The sequence below is a fragment of the Mobula birostris genome, chromosome 25 (genome assembly GCF_030028105.1).
Source record: "Mobula birostris isolate sMobBir1 chromosome 25, sMobBir1.hap1, whole genome shotgun sequence".
NCBI classification, from domain to species: Eukaryota; Metazoa; Chordata; class Chondrichthyes; order Myliobatiformes; family Myliobatidae; genus Mobula; species Mobula birostris.
Window position 1 is genome coordinate 28277057 of NC_092394.1, and position 27337 is coordinate 28304393.

The 27337-nt window shown below is 39.1% G+C and overlaps 1 protein-coding gene across 1 annotated transcript in view; it reads right to left on the reverse strand.

Annotated features, from left to right (window-relative positions):
* The window catches only part of tlcd2 (TLC domain containing 2), a 57807-nt gene that overhangs the window by 20970 nt on the left and 9500 nt on the right, over positions 1–27337 (reverse strand). Inside the window, exon 3 of the mRNA XM_072242928.1 lies at positions 20059–20141. Within this exon, the coding sequence (XP_072099029.1) occupies positions 20059–20141 (83 nt within the window). The remainder of the gene's footprint in view (positions 1–20058; positions 20142–27337) is intronic.

Here is a 27337-nt window from a genome sequence, read left to right on the forward strand (position 1 = left end):
TCCTCCAGCATTTTGTGTGTAATACTTTGGATTTCCAGAATCTAGAGACTTTCTAATGCTTATGAATTGAATAACTCCCTCCTTGTGGGGATTGAGGTAATTTGATGTGCTTAATGTGTGTCTGAGGGCCAGTCTGGCTACCCACTTGTACCCGACAGGGCTTACATGTGGCGGGTGAACATCTCGCTAAAACATCTGTACTCATTTAAATATTTTATTCTGTCAGAATGATTTGCTAAACACTCCTGCTAGTATCTTTGGGTTGTTGATCCATATGGTGTTTCAATCACAAACAACTTGTTTAAATTTGATATATGAAAAAGAATTAGAACAACTTAGGTCAGGTGGGGATCAGCTGTGCTTGGGTCATGTTTTAACCCTACATCTGAGTCGCTCAGTCAACAGAGAATGTGTGACTGACACAGGGAAGAGCCTAGTTGCATTTCTGGAGTGACATGTAAAGATCCAGAAATGACCACCAGTCAAGTTTTCTTCCATGTAAATACATTTGCAATCACATGGTGCAGAAATGAAAAGAGTCACACATTCCAATTTCCTGACTGGTGTTTCTTTATAATCATCAGATTGAAAAAATGGGTCATGAATATCCTAATATTTAAATATGAGAAATGCAGGTCAGAATCATGAATTCAATGTCAGATTACATTCAGAAATACACTGAGAGACAAAAACAAACCATGTAAAACAAATGGAATATATTATTTTTAACATTAAGTTCTTCAGTGATCAAAATCTATAGCATATGAACATACAAGAATGCTCAATTTTCAACGTCAGACAAGTTGTTTGACATTAATTAAATCACTCAAGAACATTTAGAAATGGATACATTAGACAGTGTATTTATAATGAAAAAAGAATCTGCAAGATTTGTGTACAAACCTGTTATTTTTAAAACAGGAAAATCTGGCCTATTGTCTTTAGTAATGTTGTTCCTCGCCATGCCTTGTGGTGCATCAGGCAGCAACCTTGCTATTTCTTTAGCATTTTGCCTGTTTTTTTAATGAGGCCAAGTTGCCAGCTCGAGGGCTGGATTCAAACCTATGACCACTCACCTTAAAGTCCAGTGCAGATGCCTCCACACCAACAGCCACCATCTTTATTGACAGGTCAGTGAAAAGATATACTTACTGCAGTGGACATTACAATAAAGCTAGTTTCAAGCTCCAGAACAACTGTCTGTGGCCGGATTCTTACACGAATAAGAATCCTCCAGCGATTATCAGTAACAGGTTATTTGGATTATCAGACATCAAAACAAATTGGGAGAAATTTAATTCTCAAAATTAAATAAGAAATTGTTCAGTATTTATTTATTCCAGCCATTAAAGTATCAATCAATCACAAGTTACTACACCAAAGCGATAAGCACCAAGGAAATACATACTTTGTCTTTTATTTATTCATTAATAAAGAAGTTTGACTGAGAAAGGAAAGACCCCCCAAGAGATCCCTGCCACCGTTGATAATTGAGAGAAAAATAAAACTGAATTACAGTAAAATAATATATACGGTAGATATAGATAAATTAACATAGTGCAAAAAAATACAAAATAAAAAAATGTAGTGAGATATTGTTCATGGGTCCCATGTCCATTCAGAAATTGGATAGCAGAGAGGAAGAAGCTGTTCCTGAATTGTTGAGCGTGTGCCTTCAGGTTTCTGTACCTCCTTCCTGATGGTAGCAATGAGAAGGGGCATGTCCTGGGTGGTGGGGGTCCTCAATGATAGATGCTGCCTTTCTGTAGCACCACTCCTTGAAGATGACCTGGCCTCTGCATCTTCTCCAGCTTATTTATGTGTTTCTCCAGCATGAAATAGGATCTCCCTCATCTATTTTCTCTGTTACTGCACATACTCTTCATTAGCTAACTTTTGTTTCATTAAATGAGCAGGTCATTTTATACTCATGTATTTCCTGATTTAGCTCATAACACTCTTAGATGGGTTAATAGCGCTTCAAAGTTTTTTTTAAATCCACAACACTATCAATGATTCTTCCTTCCTGAGGTGACTCTTATTACCAGGCAACTTTCCAAATAATGAAGATAGCTGGAGACAATCACTGGTAACCCAGCTTTACTCAGGGTTGCATCCTGTTGCATTGGAGTAGAGCCCAAACCCTAGGGGATTACTACTACGTTGACTCAGGCCTAGGGGGGCCGGCGTCAGGCACGATAACAGACTCTCCACTTCTCTCTCTCCCTCATCAGTGTGTTCAGTTCATCTACATTAGCCGCGCGGCTGTCTTCTAGGAGTGTGTTAACCATAGTCTTGGGAGGACGCCAAAGGTTCATCCTCCCATGCTTCCGCTCCCATATGATGACTAGGCTGGCAGGCAGCTTGGGGTGGCGTAGACAGTGCCCTGCTAGTTGCAGTCTTCTCGCCTCGATTTTAGTGGTGAGCATCCGTAGGTCATCATAGAGCTCGATGTTCGTCATGTGCTGTTGCCAACTCACGTCAAGAGCCAACCGGAGCATTTGTGTATAGCAACCAACTAGAGACTTTCGCATAGTCTTGGTGAGTGTCCACGTCTCGCATCTGTATGTGAGAATGGACTCTATGACTGCTATGAAGATCCTCTTTTTAAGCCTTCTGGTCAGGTTCGACTTCCAGATTTCCTTCATGTCGTTCATAGCCCTCCACGCCAGCGCCTTCCATATCTTTATGTCCTTCTCTGAACTCATCATTCTTGACCCGAGGTACTTGTAGTCAAAGACTTTCTTAATAGTATCATTCTCTACAGTCTTGAGAGTACTTTCATCGCAGTTTAACGCCATGTACTCTGTCTTTTTAGCGTTTAGGTGAAGTCCAACTTTATTGCACTCAATTTCCACTTTTGTCAGTAGCTGCTGTGCTTCCTCCATCTGATCAGAGAGCAGGACTATGTCATCTGCAAAATCGAGATCTGTGAGCGTAACTGGTCTGACCCTTTTGGTTCACCCTGGTTTTATGGTAAAACCAAGCTTGTCATGATCCTTGGTAGCTTTTCGCAGAGCATAATCGAGGACGATTATAAAGATGTAGGGTGCCAGAGTGTCTCCTTGCAGCACAACAGCTAGGAGCTCGAACACTGCTGTTTCTCCATCTGGTGATACAGCTTTCGCCATGGTTTTGGTATAGCTGGACTCTATTGCTCTCAGTAGAAGGTCTGGCATGCCGTAAGCTTTCAGGAATTTTGCATCCACTCTTTCACTCAATGTATGTGTATATTTACTCTATAGGCTGTGAACCATGCTAACGTTCCATCTTTAATTTACTTGGCGTAACCCTGAAGATAGAATGGCAAGTGCAGTATCCACTCACCCAAAAAATGCAATAAGAGTGGCTGGGATCTTTTGGGTGGTCTTCCCCTTCTCAGCAGATGTCCATTATCAATGAGTGAATAAAAGACAAAGTACGCCAGCACATCCTTTCTTAGATAAAGGGCCCAAAACTGCTCACCATATTCCAAGTACAGTCTGACCAATGCCTAATAAAGCCTCAACATTACATCCATGTTTTTAAATTCTAGGCTTCTCAAAATGAATGCTTCCTTATTTCCATACTACCAACTCAACCTGCAAGTTAATCTTGAGGAAATCTTGCACTAGAACTCCCAAGTCCCTTGCACCTTTGATTTCTGAATTTGCTCTTTCGGTTATATCATTTAGGCTTACCTTAAAATTTGGGAAATAAGCAGTGGGCTTTTTTAAAACTCGGATTACAAGTACTTTTAGGAGAACAATAATTTTTATTTACAATATGTGGAAAAGAAACTGACATGTTTAACATGGGGGAAAGGAGCAGATATTCACAAAGTCAACAAATGCTGGCAGAAATTCCTGACCAATTATCAACACATTTATGAAGGATCCTCCCAATAGGAATGAATGGTGACCACACCTATACATTGTCATATTAAGTGCTAAAATGATGATTTTGTCATCCTTTCCTGCTTTTGGTTGCTTGTGCAAGGATTAGAAAGTGCAGAAAATTTCTATGACAGCTTGTTTTCAATATGATTAAGGATTTTATTTAGATTATTGTAATTTCATGTAGGAGGCAATAGTGGGAGTGAGAGAATGCATGAAGCAAAATGGGAGGAGATCTTAAAGATACAGAACGGGTTACTGTAAGTGATGGCAAGATGGATATTAGGAGCAATTTGTGGAGTATGGGTCAAATCAAAACTTGAAAACTGCTTTTGAAGAAAATCAGAGGGCATAGTAGTGCTGCCGCAAAGTTAACAAATTTAATGATATATGCCGGTGATATTAAACCTGATTCTGATTCTCAGTGAGTGCGTCAAGCAGCATCTACATTGCCTGCTTTGAGTAGAGCTTACTTTCAGCAACTGTAGCGACTGAGATATCGATTATATAAATAGATGTATTAATTCACAGTCAGTTCCATTATCTCCTCCCATTTTGCATCAAATATAAGTGCCATTAAATGCCTATTGATTTTACAGTGGGACTCAATTTACGTACAGAGGAAATACATTTTAAATGAAAAACTATCTACTCATGGTATTGTAATACAACAGGAGATTTTCCTCTAATGACATTTTTAAAAATGTTGTCACTGACATACAGTATGTTAGAGAACAAAGGGTAAAGTGCAAAATGATTAATTTACTTTGCTGTAAATCATCCTAAGTATTGACTGAAGGTCTTTCTGAAAAGGTTTGGTTTATGGTTCATAAAAACAGAGGCAAACAAGAGCACCTCAATCATACTAGTTAACTTGGGATGAAGCAAAGCTCAATGGAAAATGGTCTTTATAGTTTATTTTAACTTACAGACTCAGTGTGATCAATAATTTTGGTTGCTGTCCTGTAGCATCAAGTTATGAAATCAGAGAACAAATGCAAGGGGGCACAGGAAACATTTTACATTGTGACATAATAAAACTGGAGAAATGTGCTTAGCTCTCATAAATGGAAAAAAATATGAGGGCTTTGGGAGGGTGGAGAAGATATTCATTGGACCAATTCCAGCAATGAGGAATTTTAATTGAAAAATCTGGGAATTGTTCTCCTTAGAAGGGGGAGGCTGAGAAAGTATCTGATAAGTATTTAAGATCATGAACGTTGTTGCAAAAGACAAATATAGACATATTAATTCCTCTGGCGAAAGAGTACAGAACCAGGAGATAATAGAATGAAGGTAATTGCAAAGAATCTAAAGTGACAGGAGGAATTTAAAAACTCTGAATGGGACTCCATATATGGAATGTACTACCAGGCAAGTAGTGGTACCAGATTCAGTGAGGCCATTCTAATTGGAAAGTAAGCACATGAAACTGTATGGCTAAGGGGAGGGGGTTGGGGTTGGCAGAAGTTTTACTGCTCTTGCATAGATCTACATAGAATCAATGGGTTTAACAAACTCCTTTGTGGCACAAACCTCCTGATTTTTTCAAAAGCAGTTTTCAAGTTTTGATTTGACCCATACTCCACAAATTGCTCCTAATATCCATCTTGCCATGATTTAGTGACCCGTTCTGTATCTTTAAGATCTCTTCCCATTTTGCTTCATGCATTCTCTCACTCCCACTATTGCCTCCTACATGGAACTACAATAATCTAAATAAAATCCTTAATCACATTGAAAACAAGCTGTCATAGAAATTTTCCGCACTTTCTAATCCTTGCACAAGCAGCCAAAAGCAGGAAAGGATGACAAAGTCATCATTTTAGCACTTAATGTGACAATGTATAGGTGTGGTCACCATTCACTCCTATTGGGAGGATCCTTCATAAATGAGTCAATAATTAGTCAGGAATTTCTGCCAGCATTTGTTGAATTTGCAAATATCTGCTCCTTTTCCCCAGTGTGGTAAACCATGTATATATGTTGTAACTGGGTTAACTGTCTGGACACGCCCCTCTGCTGACTGCTTCTGTGGCTCCTCCCACAGTTCCTGTATAAAGGTGTTTCGCCTTGCCCCTCCCCCTCAGTCCGGGGGCAGACACTCACCATGGAGGTCGTACTGTACAGCGAATAAAAGCCTTTCGGTATTTTACCTAACCTCAGTCTTCTGGAGTTATTGAAGGTGCTTCACCCATGTTAAACATGTCAGTTTCCTTTCCACATATAGTAAATAAAAATTATTGTTCTTCTAAAAATACTTGTAATCCAAGTTTAAAAAAAGCCCACTGCTTATTTCCCAAATTTTAAGGCAAGCCTAAATGATATAACTGAAAGAGCAAATTCAGAAATCAGAGGTGCAAGGGACTTGGGAGTCCTAGTGCAGGATTCCCTCAAGGTTAACTTGCAGGTTGAATTGGTAGTAAGGAAGCAATGTTAGCATTCATTTTGATAGTCCTAGAATTTAAAAGCAAGGATGTAATGTTGAGGCTTTATTAGGCATTAGTCAGACTGCACTTGGAATATGGTGAGCAGTTTTGGACCCTATATCTAAGAAAGGATGTGCTGGCATTGAAGAGGGTTCAAAGAAGGTTCACGAGAATCATCCTGCGAACGAAAGGGTTACTGTATGAGGGATGTTTGATGGCTCTGGGCCTGTACTCACTGGAGTTTAGAAGAATGAGGGGGAATCTCATTGAAACCTATCAAATATTGAAAGGCCTAGATAGAGTGGATGTAGAGATGATGTTTCCTATGGGGGGGTATCTAGACCAGAGGGCACACAATAAGAATAAAAGGCCCTTCCTTTTAGGAACTAATTTTGAGGACATATTTCTTTAGCCAGAGGCTGGTGAATCTGTGGAATTCATTGCCGCGGATGGCTGTGGAGGCCAAGTAACTGGGTATACCTAAAGCTGAGGTTGATAGGTTCTTGATTAGTAAGGATGTCAAAGGTTATGGGAAGAAGGCAGAAGAATGGGGTTGAGAGAGGTAATAAATTAGCCATTATAGAATGGTGGAGCAGAATCAATGGGCAGAATTGCCTAATTCTGCTCCTATGTCTTATGATCTTATGGAGAATTATAACTGGAGGCAGGATAAAACAAAAATTAGACTAGTACCAAAATAAACCATAAAGCCTGGAACTCCATGACATATCACATCTAATTAAAATATGGTAGTCCATGAAGTCTGAAAATGAAGACTTTAGAACTGTAATTCCTTCCCTTTTATACAATGGTTGATAATCAGAGATGCTGTAATTAGTACAAATGAACACATGCGGCGAAACTCTAGATGTGGAAGACACAATAGATTAATAAGCAAGTTGTTAAATCTGCAACTTCTGTCAGAGTTGAGCTAAAAGTTGTTTAAATTTGTCAGAAAATCTTCAACATAAGTTAATTTTACTGTGAGTTTTGCACTGGTCCAATTGCAAAATTAAATCTGTGTTAACAGAAAATACAGAGTTTCATGGTGTCCATAAAACACACCTACTTATTACAAGTAGGCTCAATGTGTCTGTCAGTATATGAAACAGATCGCAAAATATCCTCTCATAACAACTAGAATAGAGGTAGGTGTACGTGACGTGACATTACTACCATCTTTACATCCAGCCCCAGACTGTCTTTGAAGAAAAAATTCTGTATAATCACACAGATACAGTGTATTTGGTCTTCAAAAAAGGACACCAGAGCAGAAAATACTGTGCAAGATTACCTGTTGCTGAAACAGAATTTACTGCCAGTAGTCAATGCTTATGTACAGCACTGATGATCAAGTCTTTTCTCTCAATAAATTTCACTCAATTGAAGTAAAACTTCTAATTTGTAATCTTATCATTGATATAATCAATTCTTGAATAATAAGCATGTTAAAATTACTTTATTAATAGTCTCAGTTTTTTGGTCACAATTATTACTGCCACTTTATTAGCTTTGAATCCCAATTACTGTAATAGGGTATTAAACATGATTGGAACTGAAGTTCAATTATTGTGTCAGCTTTGATTCCAATCACGTTTAATGCACTCATACCAGTCGAGAAAGCACAGATATAGGAGCAGGAGCAGGAGTAGGCCACTTGGCCCCTCAAGCTTGTCCCACAGGTTATTATGACCTGTCACAGGCCCATCTCCTCTTCTATGCCAATTCCACATTTCTTTGATCTTTTATAAATGTATATACCTCCTTTTATGCTATATTGAACACTGGATAAGAAAATGTTGTACATTTCTTCAATGAATTAGGAAGACTACATCTGTAGCTCAGTCTGCAGATGAATCAGACTGTCCCAATCTTGGTGTTCTATTTAACTACGAGCTAGATTTCGGATTGTATTTCCCCTCCAACTATCTAGGGTGCATCTCTGCCCTTGCTTCTGTCTTCCTATGACTCTCATGCTTGGCTTTGGACTTGATCATTCAATTTGCTCATGGCTGGCATCCCATCTGCAACTCTCCATAAACTTGAGAGCCTATATTCTGCTGTCCAAATCTCAGTCCACCAAGTCTCAATCCACAGTCACCTTGATACATTATGCCTACAATTGCTTCCAGTCCACAACCTCAAACTTGAAATTCTCATGCTTGTTTACAAGCCCTTCAAAGGCCATCTTAACCCTGAAACATTGCAATGTCATACTTCCTTGTTGATAATGTAGTCAATTTGATACAACTCTAAGTGAAATGCAAATCCATATGGAATGAAGCCAGGTTTGGCTGTTGTTTAATTGTTCATTTAGGCTTTAGCTGAAGCTTAGTCTTGTTAATATTTTGGGAACTTCCAGTTTTATATTCAAGATATTTAAAATTATACTTTTAAGAGTGGAGCACCAAGAGTATATGTTAATATTCAAGCACTTGGAAGGACGATTCAAAAAAAAAAATGACGATTCAAGATTGTGGCAAGCAGCCTTCAGATGATTACTAATTTTGCAATTCCCATAAGGTATTCAAAGATACATTTACAAAGCAGAAGGTCAAATGTCAGATACTAGCCAGGAACTTGCTGACAGTATTAATATGATCCAGAAATGGGAGATGATGCTCCCACATAAGGCAACACTCTATCACTCCATTCCTACTGAACCCTCACCGTTCAAACTATCGTATCTTTTCCTAAAAGTATTCTGTCTCAGGATTTATGGTAGTGTATGACCTTACCTGATGATGACCTATTGAGTAAAAGCGTTTAAAGTAAAAATTAGTAGCCCAGAGACACAAGGCTAGAATAACCTGTAAGATTATTTATTTGTGGATACAGGGTTTCAGCCTTCTTAGAATGAAGATTCTGTGTACTGAGTGACAAAAAAGTGATACAGCCAGTGCGTGTTAGTTGCCTAGACACAGAAGCAACTACAGGCATCTTAGATTTAGATAAATAGTTTGAAAAACTGTTCAAAATAGTCTCTGCAGATTGTCTTGCAGACTACAGGGAGGCATTTATAAACCCCTCTTAAACTTGCCATGTAAAAAGTTCTGAGAGAAACAGCTTGCATTTTCTGTCACTTAAATGCAAAATTTTCCAAGTAGGCATCTTTGGTCAAAATTGATAAAACCCTAATGACATCACTGCATTCCAATAACATCATATAAACAGAAGCAAAACAGTGGTTAACATCAGGAACCACGTGAATGATATTTGTTATTCATAAACACAAGAGATTCTGCAGATTCTGGGAATCCAGAGCAACACATGGAGGAACTCAGCAGGTCAGGTAGCATCTGTGAAAATAACTAATCAATGTTTGGATCAAGACCCTCCGTCAGGGCTGGAAAGGAAGAGGGAAGAAGCCAGAATAAAAAGGTAGGGGAGGGCCAGGTGGGTGAGAAAGGTGAAGGGCTGAATGGAAGGAGTGTGGACCACAGGAGAAAGGGAAGAGGAAGGGCACCAGGAGGAGGTGATAGCAGGTGAGAAGAGGTAAGAGGCCAGAGTGGGGAACAGAAGAAGAGGGAAGGGAAGGGGAAAAGAAAAAAAAGCAAAAAAAAAACTAGAAGGAGAAATTGATGTTTATCCCATCCATTTGGAGGCTACCTGGATGGAGTACAAGTTGTTGCCCCTCCATCACCCCTGAGAGTGGCCTCATCATGGCAGAACAGAGGGCCATGGACCGACATGTCGGAACGGGAATGGGGAAAGAAATTAAAATGTTTGGCCACCAGGAAATTCTGCTTTTGGTGGATGGAGTGAAGGTGCTTGATCTCTGATGTCCTGGAAAGAAAAGCCTCATCCTGGGATCAGATGTAGTGGAGACAAAGGAACTGAGAAAAGGAAATAACATTTATTTTAATCCATGTAGCTTTCCTGAATGCAAACTGGTTGCTGCATTTGGCCAGTGACAACTATTCAAAAGATCCCAAGTTTCCGAGAATGTGCAAATTTTATGCATTCTTGCTAGTCACCAAAAGAATAAAGGAAGAGTAGTTATTATTGTGATGTACTTGTTCCTACAGAGGATAGGGAGAACATCTGGCCCCTGCACACGTAGCACGCAGGCCCACCAGTGCGTGGACACGCCCTGGTGCTCATAAACCAGATTCCCACCTATGGGTAAATAGCCCCACTGCCTTGTGGGCAAGCCTCATGAGAGACAAATGCTACGGGAGTAAACCCAGACAGCAAGTCTGGTGGCCTAAGATGGCTGGACGTCATTGAACATCCTTCTGGCAGCTCCTGCAGCCAAGATGGTGCCAAACGTATTGCTTCATAAGCTTTCCTTTGGACTACACTGCTGAGGCCGAGAGAGGGCTCTTGATGACTGGGCATCTCAGGATCTCCATCCCTTCCGCCCTGGCTTGTGCTGATGGTGATTGTCACCCATTGTCCTCTGAGACAGACATATGCCAACCACTTGTTCCCAAGTGAAAAAAATCATAATGTAATGACTAGAGGTAACCAAAGTAGAAATTGCAGATGGCACTGTCTTCAACATATTGTAGATGCTCACAAGATTTTTGATAATGTCCCACACTAGAGCTAGTATAAAAAATTGAAGCTCATGAGATTGATACTACATTGGTAGAGGCCAAGGACTTGTTGACTGAAAGATATTGTAAACAAGATGTTATTATTGGTTTGTTGCTACAATGCTACATTGAGGTATAGTGACAAACTTTGTTTTGTGTGCCATCAGAACAGATAATTTCATGCACTTGTATACTGAAGTAGTACAAAGGGAAAAGCAATAAAAGAATGCAAATTATAATGTTAGCAAAAATGCCGTGCAGATGGCAGGCACAGATTAGTGGGGGTGCCACAGGGTTTGGTGCTTGGGCTAGTCACAATATACATCAATCATTTGAACGAGGGAACTGAATGTAATGTGCAAATTATATAAAATGGGTGTGGGATGGGTGGTGAGTAATGTGAGATACAAGAATGCAAAGAGGCTTCATTATGATTCAGACAAGTTGGATGAATGAGTAAATGCAGGTTAATGTGAAAAAATGTGCCTTGATCCACTTTCAAAGTTCAAAGTAAATTCATGTCACCATATACTAACTTGAGATTCATTTTCTTGCAGGCATTTGCAAAAAAGAAATCCAATATAATTTATGAAAACTATAAACAACAAAAACTGACAAACAACGAATGTACAAAAGAAGACAAATTTGTGCAAATAATAATAAAAAAGTAAATAAATAACTCAGTTGTAGTGTCCTTGAACATGAAATCTATAGGTTGTGGAGACAGTTTAGTATTGTGGTGAGTGAAGTTATCCACACTGGTTCAGGAGCCTGATGGAGGGTAGTAAATGTTCCTGAACCTGGTGCTGTGGGACCTAAGGTTCTTGTACCTCCTGCCAATGGTAGTAAACAAGAAAAGAGCATGGTCTGGATGACGGGGGGGGTCCTTGATGATGGATGCTGCTTTCTTGTGGCAGCGCTCCTTGTAAATGCGCAAAATGATGGAGAGGGTTTGCCTTTGATAGACTGATAAAGACGTTTCTAGAAACAATAGTGAATGGTAATAAGACTGGAGAAAGGAAGATGCAAGACCTGGATGTTTTTGTACATCAATTGCTGAAAGCAGCAAGCCTTCAGGAAAGCAGACTGTATATTGATCCTGTGTAAGACTTTTCTGGTGCCGGAGAGTTCAGAACTTGGGGTCATGGCCTCTATATTCTAATGCCTACAGGCCTAAATTATTAATATGTGCCAGCCCTGCCATTTCAGGAATTAGCTTGGCAAACTTGGGCAGTTGCAGCAAACTTAGGCTTGGTGCAATTGCAGCAAGGCATCTTTACTAATGTTGCAATGGAGACCTACAGGTCATTTATAAACAAAATGAGGATAAATGTTTCTATCGAAAGAGCTGTGACCTGTGAAGTGCTCAGCAGTGGAGACCAATTGGTTAAGTATGGTCAAGGAGGAGGTACAGCAGATATTCAAACGTATGATCTGTCAGGATTGTGTCGGTGGGTGAAGCAAGTCAAAAGGGCTGAAAGGCTTACTCCTACTCTATCTTAATATATACACCCAGTGGCCACGTTATTAGGCACACATGTACATCTGCTCATTAATGCAAATATCTAATCAGCCAATTATGTGGTAGCAACTCAATGCAGACGTAGTCGAGGAGTTCAGTTGTTGTTCAGATCAAACATCAGAATGAGGAAGAAGTGCGATCTAAGTGACTAGGATTTCACACACAGCAGTCACTAGAGAGATGTTAGAACCTACAGAGAATGGTGCAAAAAACAAAAAAAAAATCCAGTGAGTGGCAGTTCTGTGGGCAAAAATGCCTGGTTAATGAGAGTGGTCAGAAGAGAATAGCCAGCTTGGGTTCAAGCTGACAGGAAGGCATCAATAACTCAAATAACCATGTACTACAACCGTGGTATGCAGAAGAGCATGTCTGAATGTACAACACATTGACACATTGAACCTTAACTTGGATGGGCTAGAGTAGCAGAAGACCATGAACAGCCTGTACAATCAGTGGTCACTTTATTAGATGCAGGAGGTACCTGAGTGTATATTCAAGGATGAGGTACAGCAGGTATTCAAAGAGATAATCAGCCAGGATTGTGTTATTTGGTGGAAGAAGTTTAAAGGGCTTGAATGGCTTGCTACACCTCTTTTAAAAAAAAGTATTCATTTATACGGATTGCAAACAGCTGAAAAATACAGTAAAGTATTTGTTTCATTGGAAATGGAATAAATAAGGATTTCTTGGTATTGCATTAGATAGAAAACTTCCAACTTGGCTGATGTTTCATATGAACATGCACAAAATCCACTAAGCTGCCTAATGGGAACTCCATGTCAGACCTGTATTTTCCTGTGAGAATGAAGCAATTGTGTTAGGTCAGGGAGCGGTAATGTAATCTGTTGCTCTGATCAAAGAACAACAGTGAGGAGAAATATCTAATGCTTTTAACACTTTTGGGGTATGAACAGAATAGACATGTTACTTGACTAAATGTTGAATATATTATCAATCAAAACTTCCTGAGGACTGAGTACTTACCAAAAACTTTTTATAAGGGTAATTTTGAAATGCAAATAACTATTTGAATGAATCACATTTTATTGTTTTAAAAAGTGCAGTGATTTCCACTATACAATCCTTGTACTTAATGGGTTATGCTTTTCTGAGTACATGCTTAATTTTGGCAGGTTCATGGATATAAATCACACCTACTGTTGTATAAGAGGAGGCAGCAGGAAAAATACACTGCCAATTTCCATATAACTCACAATCAAATCCATGAGCATGTTCTGGATTGCAAAGCAGGATAGGCGAAATAATTTATGACTTAAGCATTCCTGCAAACTTGGAATTATTCAACAGTTCCCCCCAGCCAGGCCTCAGACTGGAATTTGGATTTCCCACATTTGCCCAAGTTACAAATTTTATCATACTACAAACCTTTGTTTAACAAATGATCTTAAACAGTATGTGAGCGCATCACAAATCTTCATTTTGGAAATCTATATACAGACACTCTCAACATTTGCCAATGGGGGATACCTACCACTTTCATTTGTAATATATTTCATTACATTTGGCCAGCAGACTTTTACTTCTGACCAGATGTTGTGAAATACTAAGTAGGTTGACATTATTTTAATGTAATGTTTTCATTATTAGATACTATAAAGGGAACATAATTGCTTCAGGCTCATTTTCCCTTTCAAGTTAGCTTTACTATCTGACATAAATCACTGTAGCAGGAATACCCCAGTGATTGCTGATAAATAATAAACACAAAATAAAAATTCACAAGGCTTCCTTGATTCCCTCCCCAATTTTAATGGGAATTCCACAAAACAACTTTTGGGTCTTTACCTCTTTTTGTACAATGAAATTCCTGCTTGGGAATCCCCTTACAAAATTCAGTCATTAATTCCTGAACTCAGTTTGGAAGTAATATGTTTTACTGTTATTCACTTGCACAATGCTTTTACAACATTATTCAAGATTGTGTAAAAGAGAACAAAATCATTGTTACTCCAGATCCAGTGCAGCACAAAATAAAACACAATAAGATAAAGAACACAATGATAAAAATAAAAAAAAAGAATTATAAATTAATAACATAGTTTATATACATAGATTGTACATCTCTAAAGTGATGCTAGGCACAGGAGTGTCTGTACATAAGCTGACTCTGACAGGAAATGATAAAGTAGTGGTGGTTGGGGGTGTGGAGGGGTGGGTTAATGGGTGGAGGTGTTGAACAGCCTTCCTGCTTGGGGAAAGTAACTGAGTTTGTGACTGATAGTCCTAGCGTGGATGTGAGTAGTCTCCTCCCTGATGGGAATGGGGCAAACGGTTCCTGAATAGGGTGGGCGGATCTTTCATTACCTTCATACTGCATTATCTTCCTTATATTTATATTCTGCCAGGTTTCATACAATTAAAAAAGGGTCAAATTAACTTGTTGTAGTTTTGATATACACATTTTCAATTTTCAGTCATTTAAAAAGCTAAGGTATAAACTATTCTACTTTTACAAATGATGTACAGAGAGGTTGAATGGACCTTCTTACTGGAGTTGTTTGACATCTCTTTCCATTTGTGCCTTCTGTAAAACCTTTCATTTGGACCACAACCCTCACCAGCATCCAGAACCCTGAACAGTCATTCCAGGTCAGGCAACACTTCACCTACGAGTTTGTCAGGCTTGTCTAATGTATCTGGTGCTCCCAGTGCGACCTCCTCTACATTGGTGAGATCCAACTTAGACTGGGAGACCTTCGTCAAGCACCTTTTCTCCATCTACCTAAAAGAGTATGTTTTACCAGGGGCCACCCATTTTAATTCTGACATGTCAGTTCACATCCTCCACTAATGCCACAATGAAGAGCAACAACCCATATTCCATCTGGGTAGCCTCCAACCTAATGGCATGAACATCCATTTCTCAAACTTACAGTAATTTCTCCTCCTCCTCCCCTTCTCTCTTTTTCCATTCCCCTTCCACCCCTTTTCTTCTGCTCACCAGCCCATCACTTCACTCTGGTGCCCCTCTTTCTTTCCTTTCTCCCATGGTACACTCCCCTCTGCACATGTACACACACACAAAATCACATATGGTTCTACACAAATACTGACTGACAGCATGAGCTACAATGTCCTCCTTCTGGGATGTGTTATTCTATAATTCCAAAAAAAAAATCAGCAATTACAGTAATTTTAGAAACATTATTTTTATTCTGAGAATCTATGGTCTTAAAGAGAGCTTGTACTGATTTTACTCTATTTTACTATTCTTAACTATTTTTCAGTATTTTCAAATGTCATTTAATTCCTGTTTTTTGATGTTTAAACATTTTAAGATCATCTATAATAGCTTTAAATACCATAGTTACTTAAAAGATCTAAACAAAAAAAAAATTGACAGTCAGTTAACTGGCAACCTGTTGAATGTGGAGGGTCAGCTCATTTGGTCCTTGGTATTCAGAGACAGTAATATAAAATGATTGGATTCTCAATGTAGCTCAATCACCAATTTCAAGAGTATGATAGCCATGTTCTTTAAGGATCATAAAACTTCAAAGAATGATCTTAATTGCTCTGAAGGGTTTCAAATTTTACTATAAGTCCACTAATACAATATAGATAATACAAAACCCTGTATAGAACTACCATGAAGAGCAGAATCATATTTGAAAAGTTGAAAATTGAAGCTCTAATTAAGTCTCAGACACAGTATATGACATTCTTCTAGATAGACTTCCAAAAGGGTTAGAAGTACCTTTCAAGTAAAGCAAAAGAATCTTGCATAGCCCTATTTCTGAATGTTTTTCAATCAAGCTAATAAATCAAATTCTCATGTTTTTGGTACATACTTTTTTTTTTGCACTGGAATGCCTAAATTTAGTTCATAGAAGTGATTTAATGGAAGATTTGTTCATTACCAGTGCAGTCACATGCCCACATTCGCAAAAGTCTCAACAACATTTATTCAAAGGAAGCTAATTCAGAATCTTATTTGTGTAAATTTTGTTGTCTTGGCCTTTTGTACACCTCTTGAAATCATGTTCTTTGATTTAACTCTCTATTCTACTGTATTTTTTAAAAGAGCATAATTTTAACAAAAAAAACATGTTCTCCCCTTGAGTATTAAAATAAACTCTTACTTTTCCCAGCCATTTTCTGAGGTTGTCTACAATGCAGTTTTTCAATTGATTGAAAAACGAAAATGCAAGGAAAAGATCAGGAGGAAGCAGAGGATAATGAAGTGCCACAGAAGCAAGGAAGATTTATTCCTAGCTATCCCTAAGCAGAAAACTAGTGTCTAGCAACATGCTCATTACACACGAGGTGCACTTATGTTACATGTTGAATGAGATCACTGTAGATTTCCATTTTAACTCTAACATTCTGCCTTTGCTTTATATCTTTGTATACTTTTCTAAGACAAACTACTACTAATATTTTATTTTCAAATAATTGAACTAACATCTGTTGCTTATGGAAGGAAGTTCCATCCTGCTACCACTATTTGTATGAAGAACTGATTCCCCCACAATGGCTTGTACTAGATATCCCCCGACACCCTATAAACTCCTTTCTGAAATCCAGAAATATTCAATACCACATAACTTTATATAGTCTGCGGAAAACAGTTTATGTTTCAGATCCTGACAGAAGCCATGGAAACATCAAAGTGAATCTTTGCCCTGTTATTTTAAAGGACTATCTAAATTATAACCCTGACAGCTGTGCACATTTTCTAGATGGGATCCAACCATTGCCATACCTAGTTGTAGCAAAGTTTCATTTGACATATCCTTGCTTTACGGACCAAAAGACTAGCATTCCATTAAATTTTGATTAGTATTGGTCTAGAGTATTATGTTTAAGTGATCTTTGTATGCATATACTTACATCCCTTTGGACCTCAGATGTTCCTAGTTTTCCATCATTTATTCTGAAATCATTATATTTTTCAGTTCACATTTAACTAAAATGGAATCCATTTTTCCCAGGTTTTCTTTAATTTAATATGCCATTAACTTGTTGTTAGCTTATACTCTCAATTACACTGTTTATTAATTACTAACAGGTTATCAATAATCTTAGATGAATAGATACGTTACGATATAATGGTTATTATATTAAACATTATAGGTAGGTTTCCAGAGCAGTTCCCTAAAGGAAACCCATGGTCCTATCTGAATACATACAGAACCTATTGTTCTTACCCCACATTAAATGTATTTAACTCCATGATCATTCATGTGTAATTTAACCATCTTATTTGGAACTATAAACAAATACCTTTAAGATCCATATCTACTTCCAATTATATACCCTTTCCACCATGAGGCGGTAACTGCTGTATCTACCTCACAGTTTCTGTGATCTAGGTTCAGCCCTGATCTCCAGTACTGTCTATGTCTAGATTCTAAAAGAGGTAACTGAAGAGATTGTGCAGGCAATCTTACAAGAAGCACTAGATTCTGGAAGAGTTCTAGAATATTCGAAAATTGCAAATATCATTCCACTTTTTAATAATGTTGTTTACATTGCTGGTATTTGCGTACTGTGTTTATGCACATTTTATTCCATATCTGTACTTTATCCTCTAAGTACTTCTATATATTTCTTTATAATTGTTGAGTGTTGTTTTTTAATACACCTAGCAAGTTCCTAATAAAAGGAAATGCATATTGCAAATAAAGTTATTCATTGACGCTTTAACAGAGGGAAGTAAAAGGCCTTAAATTATTGGCCAGTTAAGCTGACTTTTGTGGTTGGCAAGATATTAGAGACCATTATTAAGGATGAAGTTTTGGGGTTGTTGGAGGAACACAATAAAATAGGCTGAAGTCAGCATGGTTTCCTTAAGGAGAAATCTTGCCTAATAAAATCTGTTGGAACTTTTTGCGGAAATAACACGCAGGGTAGACAAAGGAGAGTTAGTGGATATTGTTTAGTTGGATATTCAGAAGACCTTTGATAAGGTGCCACATATGAGGCTGCTAAACTAGATAAGAGCCCATGGTATTACAAGAAAGATACTAACATGGATAGCTGACTGAGAGGAGGCAAGAGGAGCCTTTTTTGGTTGGCTATCGGTGACTAATATTGTTCTGCAGGGGATGCTGTTGGGTCAGCTACTTTTCACATTATATGTTAATGATATGGATGACGGAATTGATGGTTTTGTGGTCAAATTAGCAGATAATACAAAGGTAGGTGGAGGAGCAGGAAGTTTTGAAGAAACAGTGAGTCTGTAGAAGGGCTTGGACAGATTAGGAGAGTGGGCAAAATAGCAGATAGAATACACTACAGGGAAGTGCACTTTGGCAAATGGAATAAAGGCTCTTCGAAAACAGGGAGCCGATTCTGAAATCAGAGGTGCAAAATAACTTGAGGGTCCTAGTGCAGGTTGAGTTGGTAGTAGGGAAGGAAAATGCAATGTTAGCATTCATTCTGAGAGGACTAGGAAATAAAATTAATGAATGCAACACACATCAAAGTTGCTGGTGAACGCAGCAGGCTAGGCACCATCTCTAGGAAGAGGTACAGGAGGTCCATGATCCTCTCATATCCCTTTTGCCAATCAACTTTGATGTGTGTTGCTTGAATTTCCAGCATCTGCAGAATTCCTCGTGTTTACGAATAAAATTAATGATGGGGGTTTAGAAGGAATTGGTCAGATTGCATTCGGAGTGTTGTGAGCAGTTTTTGGCCCCATATTTAGAAAAAGGTATGATGGTATTGGAGGAGGTCCAGAGGAGGTTCATGAGAGAGATTCTGGGAATGAAGAATTAATGTGGGAAGAGCATTGGTGCCTCTGGGTCTGTACTTAGTGGTGTTTCTCATTTAACCATATTGAATATGGAAGGGCCTAGATGGAGCGGATGTTTCCAATAGTGGGAGAATCTAAGACCAGAGGGCAGAGCATCAGAATAGAAGGACGTCCCTGTGGTACAGAGATGAGGAGGAAGTTCTTTAGGTAGAGGGAATATAAATCAGCCATGGTCGAATGGCATAGCAGACTTGATGGAGAGAATGCCCAAACTCCGCTCCTATGTCCCAAGGTGCAACTTGCATGTTCTACTTGACATCATGTAGATTTTCCCTGGGGCTCTAGTTTCTTTCCACATCTTAAAGGCATGCTGACTAGCTTTGTAAACTAACCCCGGTATAGGTGAGTTAAGGACTTGATGGGTCCATGAGGAAAAAAAAATAGCTAAAGAGAAATAAGTGCTGGAAATTGCATCGTTCCAAGGCCCTGCATTGACCTTATAGGTCAAGTGGCCTCCTTCTATCTTGCAAGAAATTATACAATAAGTTCTGTTATACATTCAAACAATTAAATTCTATAGATGTGAATATATTATTGGAATACAGATTTTCAATAATTTCCAGAAATCAACCGTTAAACTAAGAAAACAACATTTCCTGATTTCAGCTTCTTTTCATGGAGGAAAAACAAGAGAAAAAAAAATCACACTTGCACGTGTATAAAGCAGTCATCCCATATCCAGATAAACAACTTCCTAAACAGCAGCTTGGGGCACAGCTGGGCATCAGTGAACACAGCAGGTGAAAGGATACTAAATAAATGAGATCATGGTTCATTCTGGGTTGGAAAACACTACTAATGCTGCAGTCATTAAAAAAAACAGATCAAGGTACCTATGCAGGCAAGATCTGATGCAGTGTACTGAGCCGACTTCAAGTGACTGTAAACATGTGAAGAAGTATCTTACCACAGCATGATGGAAAAGAAGCTCCCAGGAATGTTGTAATTTCTGATTCCACAGCATGTCCGTGAAATCATGGAGGAAATAACCTATGAATCAAAATATAAAAATAAGTTTATAGGTTGTACCTCTTTGCCCAGAGCTCTCCCCAGTACAATGCTCACAGCACTAAGCAGTATCGCACCCGTATTGTACTGTCTCAGTACTTTTATATTTGTGTGCTGTAGCACTTCATTAAATTTGCAGTTATTTTGTAAATAACACTATTCTTTGCATTTCTGGTCAGATGCTAAATGCATTTCATCGGCTTTGTATCTGTACTCGGCACAATGACAATAAAGTTAAATCTAATCTAATCTAACTTCATTCTCAATGAAACAAGTATTGTTCATGTTTGGAATATTTCAGGCACAGCTTTCATCAAAGACTCTTGACATTATTAGCATCCACAAATTTTCTGTGACAAGTTAAACAAAGTTATTCAAGAATGAAAAAATGTTGTGAAAAAATGTAGGTATAAACATACTGTCCAGTGTTACATGATTTTTCCAATGACAATATTAAATGGGCTCTAATAATGAGGATCACAGTACAAGCTTTCTCTACATTACAGGAAGGGTTGTGCTCCTAGAAAATGATCCATATTATGATCATCTGTAATGCAAAGATATGTCATTTGTGCAAAAATGAGAGTTTGAAAACAAAATTGGTGCTTATTTATTTACATTTTCTCTTATAAATTGCATCAGGCCAAATGTTTACTCCATCTCAAATTTTTCGTAGTGTTTTGTGAACTTCCATTACCTAAAGTGCCAAAATGCACCAGTCCTTTGTAGATGAATAATTAATGTATATTTCTGTAATACTCAATTAAGTAATTTCAAAATGTTTAACATTATGAAGTAGTTGCATTTAACAGAATAATTATACATTGAAAAGAATTAATGTACATCTTCCAAAATCATGACACTGCATGTACACTATTGGCAAAACACAGTAATAACCTTCCACTTCATAGTGCCTTTTACACCACTATCATGAAAAAGAAACCCTTCCATCTAATGGAGCCTTATTAGAAGGCTGTTCACAGTTGTAATGTAAGCAATGCAGCAAAGTTGCATAAGAGTATGAAAATGACCCAACAATCTGTCTCCATCCATCACATAAGATGAGGGGATAACTTTGCAAGGCACCAGAGATAACTTCACAAACACCCATCTAAGAAAGAGCTTCATGTTAATACATTACTGTGCAAAAGTCTTACATGTATGTATTTATTTATTAGATATAGATAGCTTGGGTGCCCAAGACTTCTGCACAGTACTGTTTATTACATCTTTCCAGTTACCAAATAACACTTAACATGATTGAGCTAATACAAAGTTAAGTACTCTTATGTTTCCAAACATCTTCCTATTTTAATCAATATATTGTATAACCCACAATGTATTATGTAAGCAACAAATAATGCTTTATCAAACAATATGTTTACAATATTACTGAAATATTAAATAGACAACACTCCTTCCTGCTTAGTTATGAGCTCTAACTCAATATTGAAATGCATCTTAACGTACCTACACAGTATACAATATAATACAACTACAATATATCCATCCACAGCATAACAACTTTTAAATGATCCCAGTCAGACCAAAGGATTTAATCACTGTGGAGGATGTCTTACTCTTGTGGGATAATGTCTTTCCTGACAAACGGGGTCACTCTGCTTGGAAGGTGAGACTTGTGGTTGTGAAACAATCTCAGGTTCTGGGGCCTCTTCCAATGCGTTGTCTCCAGATGACATCAGACGCAACCTCCACTGTGTAGGAGAGTGGTCTAGTTCTGTTCTTAATCTTTCTGAGTACCCACTTTGATCACCTCTGTATTCCCTAACTAGGGCTGCTTGTCCAGGCGTGAAATAGCGACACACATCAAAGTTGCTGGTGAACGCAGCAGGCCAGGCAGCATCTCTAGGAAGAGGTACAGTCGACGTTTCAGGCTGAGACCCTTCGTCAGGACTAACTGAAGGAAGAGTTAGTAAGAGATTTGAAAGTGGGAGGGGGAGGGGGAGATCCAAAATGATAGGAGAAGACAGGAGGGGGAGAGATGGAGCCAAGAGCTGGACAGGTGATTGGCAAAGGGGATATGAGAGGATGAGAGGATCATGGGACAGGAGGCACCAAAGACAAGGGCGGGGGGGGAACCCAGAGGATGGGTAAGGGGTATAGTCAGACAGACAGAGGGAGAAAAAGGAGAGTGAGAGAAAGAATGTATGTATAAAAATAAATAACGGATGGGGTATGCGGGGGAGGTAGGGCATTAGCAGAAGTTAGAGAAGTCAATGTTCATGCCATCAGGTTGGAGGCTACCCAGATGGAATATAAGGTGTTGTTCCTCCAACCTGAGTGTGGCTTCATTTTTACAGTAGAGGAGGCCGTGGATAGACATGTCAGAATGGGAATGGGATGTGGAATTAAAATGTGTGGCCACTGGGAGATCCTGCTTTCTCTGGCGGACAGAGAGTAGGTGTTCAGCAAAGCGGTCTCCCAGTCTGCATTGGGTCTCGCCAATATATAGAAGGCCACGTCGGGAGCACCAGACGCAATATTGGACCGCTTTGCAGAACACCTATGCTCTGTCCGCCAGAGAAAGCAGGATCTCCCGGTGGCCACACATTTTAATTCCACATCCCACTCCCATTCTGACATGTCTATCCACGGCCTTCTCTACTGTAAAGATGAAGCCACACTCAGGTTGGAGGAACAACACCTTATATTCCGTCTGGGTAGCCTCCAACCTGATGGCATGAACATTGACTTCTCTAACTTCCGCTGATGCCCCACCTCCCCCTCATACCCCATCCGTTATTTATTTTTATACACACATTCTTTCTCTCACTCTCCTTTTTCTCCCTCTGTCCCTCTGACTATACCCCTTGCCCATCCTCTGGGTTCCCCCCCAACTTTTCTTTCTCCCCGGGCCTCCTGTCCCATGATCCCCTCATATCCCCTTTGCCAATCATCTGTCCAGCTCTTGGCTCCATCCCTCCCCCTCCTGTTTTCTCCTATCATTTTGGATCTCCCTCTCCCCCTCCCCCTCCCACTTTCAAATCTCTTACTAACTCTTCCTTCAGTTAGTCCTGACGAAGGGTCTCGGCCTGAAACGTCGAGTGTACCTTTTCCTAGAGATGCTGCCTGGTCTGCTGCGTTCACCAGCAACTTTGATGTGTGTTGCTTGAATTTCCAGCATCTGCAGAATTCCTGTTGTTTGCAGTGAAATAGCGAAACTCCTTGTTTGAGGAGCCTTCAATTTGTCTCAGATGTTGGTACTGCATACTCCTTCTGAGATTGGGTTTGAGGAGACCCAAGTGTGAACACAAGGGACGACCCAAGAACAGCCTATTCGGTGAGTTGCTGGTTGTGGAGTGTGCGGTAATGCAAAATGCAAGGAGGAAAATAACGAGCTTCAGATTCAGTGACAGTGTAGTGTATTCAACTGACATTGCTCGTGGTGTGTTCTTTAGACTCTGGACAAACCTTGCCACCAAGCCATTTGTGGTACATTGCAGATGTAATATGTCTGATTCCATCTATTTTCAGGAATGACTGAAAATCTCCACAACAAACTGCGGTCCATTGTCGCTGACTAAGTGTTCTAGAACACCAGTCCTTAAGAAGACACTTCTCAACACATCAACAGTGTGCAAGGCTCTAGTTGATGCTATTGGGAAGACTTCTGGTCACTTTATAGCTGTATCCACTGCTACCAAGAAATTTGTGCCCACGAGTAGTCCAGCAAAATCGACATGAATCCTCTGCCAGGGCAATGCAGGCCATTCCCAGGGATGAAGAGATACCCGCTCTTGGCATCTTCTGGATGTGTTGCAATCCCAAACAGTGCATGTTAAGCTGCTCAATCTTCTGATCTATCTCAGACCACCAAAAAAAAAATTCAAGCCAACTCTTTCATTTTGACTACATCTGGATGAGCACCATTCCCCACATAAGGCAACTTCCATCAAGGGGAAGTTCATCCCAGTACTGGTAAAAAGGGTGAACTGGAGTTTCTGCTGTACTTCCCAGCCACTTTCAGTTGCCGTGTAGACCTGCGACAGTATGGGGTCTTTTCTGGTTTCCCTCTGAATCATCTCTGCCATAATAGGGAGACTTTCAATTGGCATTAGAGAGAGTATATCAAGAAGAATATCCTCTTTTGTAAATCTTTCAGGCATTTCATTTTCCAAGGGTAAATTGGACAATCCATCAGCATTTTTATGATTAGTCATCCTCTCGAATTCGGTCTTGCAGTTGTGACTGCCAAGAGCTAATCTCTGCATTCATGCTTCTGCTGTTAATGGAACACCCTTCTGTGGATTGAAAATGGACACTAATGGTTGAAGATCAGTGAGTGTTTATGGTGAGAAACATTTTAGACTCTTTTTCGATTTCCAGCTGTAGGTAGGCCTCAGCTAAGTCCAGTTTGTTGAAGTGTTTTCCTCCAGAAAGGTTTGCAAATGGTATTGATCTATTTTCAGTACTAGGCTGATGGTGCCATTATAATTACCACAGATCCTTTCTTCTTGGCTACTGGGACCACTGGTAATGCCCATGGGCTCCACTCAATCTTGGAAAGAATTCCTTCAGCCTCCATGCAATTTAACTCATTGGCTGCTTAATCATGGATGGTATAAGGAAGCAGGCAGGGTTTTCAAAACTTGGGTGTGGCATTTTCATTTAACACTATTTTACCCTTGGTATCTTTGTGTTTTCCGATGCCACTGCTATGGCATCATCCAGCACCTTTCTTAATACGCTTTCAGTTGATTCTATTGCAGGGGATGTAGCAAGCAAATCATGGATGGATCTCCAATCAAGTTGTAGTTGTCTAGCCACTCACATTCCCACAATGATGGCACTTCTGTTTTTACCACATACAAGCCCAAGGTAGCTTGCTTGTTGTTATATTTCACTGTTACAAATGTCATTCTAACAGGAGTTATCTTTTCTCCAGTACAAGTTCATGGTTAAGGGTCGAAACAGTCGGTGAAGGCTGGGAACAACTTGATGACATCTGCTCCCGGCTGAAGGCTACCGTTACCTTATAAGGTAACTGCAGAATGCACCCTAACAGGCGTATGTAACAAGTAACAAGCTGGATATCTGCAGGCTTCAGTTCAGTATCTTTAAAATGCTGCTCAAACTCATTTTGTGAAATGATTGAAGTCACCAAGCAAGTGAACAATTCCATTTTAATTAATTTGCCGTTCACTTTTGGTGTAAGCAATATTGCTGGTCTATCGTCAGTTTTCACATTGTAAATCTCAAGGTTACCCGGTCCGGTGTCTCTCATCATTATTTATTTTTCATTAACAGCATGCAGAGTAGTGTTCTTTTTGGAACTTTTTATTCTCCTCTCTTCCCTGTGCAGTCCATTTATTTTTTTCTGCCCAACATGCTCTTTGTATGTGTCCTACTTTGTTGCATTTTCTGCAAGTTTCAACTTTAAATCTAAATTGGTTTGGTGTATGTGAGCCCCTGCCACAATGGTAACACAGTTTGTTCTGCCAGACATGTTTCTGTTTAGACATTACAATTTTACTCACAGTCACTTTCATTCCTGACTGCAACTCAGTTGGATCTCTGTCTGTTGTTTCCATTGATGTAGCGATTTCAACGGCTTTTTTAAATGTGAGTTGTGTTTCCGTTAGGAACCAGTTTTGAATGCCTTCTTGTAAGATTCCACAAATTAAATGATCTCTCAGTGTATCATTAAGCCCATCAATGAATTGACAATGCTCGGACAATCTCTGCAATTCAGCTACACATGCTGAAATGGGCTCCCCTTCCTTTTGATTCTGCTTATGAAACCTAAAGCATTCTACAATCAATAATGGTTTTGGTTTAAATGTTCCTGCATTACTTTCATAATATCAGCAAAGCTCATTTCAGCTCGATTTGTTGGACCAATTAAATGTCTAAGCAAACTGCATGCTTTCCCACCTATTACACATAGCAAAACTGGTACTCTATAGCATTCCAAATGGCTATTCCATTTGCTTTAAAATACTGCTCAGTTCGCTCCTTATATATCCAGAGTAATCAAACACATCTGTCTTTCCAATGTAGCCAACTACTTCTACTTTTTAAAAATGTATAATTATCACCCAGTACTCGCTGTTCATGAACCCGTGAATTTGTTCATTTTCTGCCTTTTTAAAATTTCAACCATCTTTCTTTTCTTGCGAAGAAAGAATAAACTTGCTATGATTTTTTTTAAAAACTTGAATGTCTCATTGCACTTCAACAAGTAGGTAGTCATCTTGGGTTCATTTAAAACATACTTATCGCCACTATAACACACAGAAAATGCTGGAGGAACTCAGCAGGCCGGGCAGCACCTTGGCTCTCAGCCCGAAACGTCGACTGTACTCTTTTCCATAGGTGCTGCCTGGCCTGCTGAGTTCCTCCAGCATATTATGTGTGTTGCTTGGATTTCCAGCATATGCAGATTGTCTCTTGTTTGTCACCACCACTGTTATGTTTTGTAACTATAAAACAGAATAACTAACTAGACGACAATATAGGACCTCAAGAGATGCATCTAAACTTCATTTTTACTTTTAGCGAGACATGTACTTATGACATGGTGGCTTAATGACATTTGCCATTTAAGTACTTTTACATATAATTTGCAAGGCATTATGTAAACACTAAAGAATGCTTATTTAAACAATATATTTACAATATTACTGAAATATTAAATATAAAACACTGCAGGTGAGACCTCGTTCAGCCATCAACTCGGTATAAGATGCAATAATCTGCGTTGCTGGTTTTTTAGGTTGAGGAGATGACCATGAGCAAATGTTGTTCACTGTCATATTCCCAGTTGCAGGAGTATGCGCTGAGAGATGCACTGATGCCTAGACAAGCCATTACAAGGCTCGACCAGAAACTTAGAAACCTACCATTAGTGGACAGTGAGGAGCTGGGCCCTATGTAACGGACTCTCAAATGTTTCACTGATAAAATGCTTAAAGATGAAACATTAATGATATTGAGGCGTTGTAAGGGAAGGTACTGAAATGCACTTCTCGTGAATGAAGATCTTGATGTGTAGTGTATATTATGCCTGAAGTACATTTTTAGGAAATAAAACAAATCCAGTTTGGTCTACCACTTCAATTTTCTTTTACAACGTAAAATGTATAAATTAAAATTTTGTGATAATTCAGTGATATACAGCATTAGAATCTTTCTGAGTTCTCGTTTTGATTAAGTAT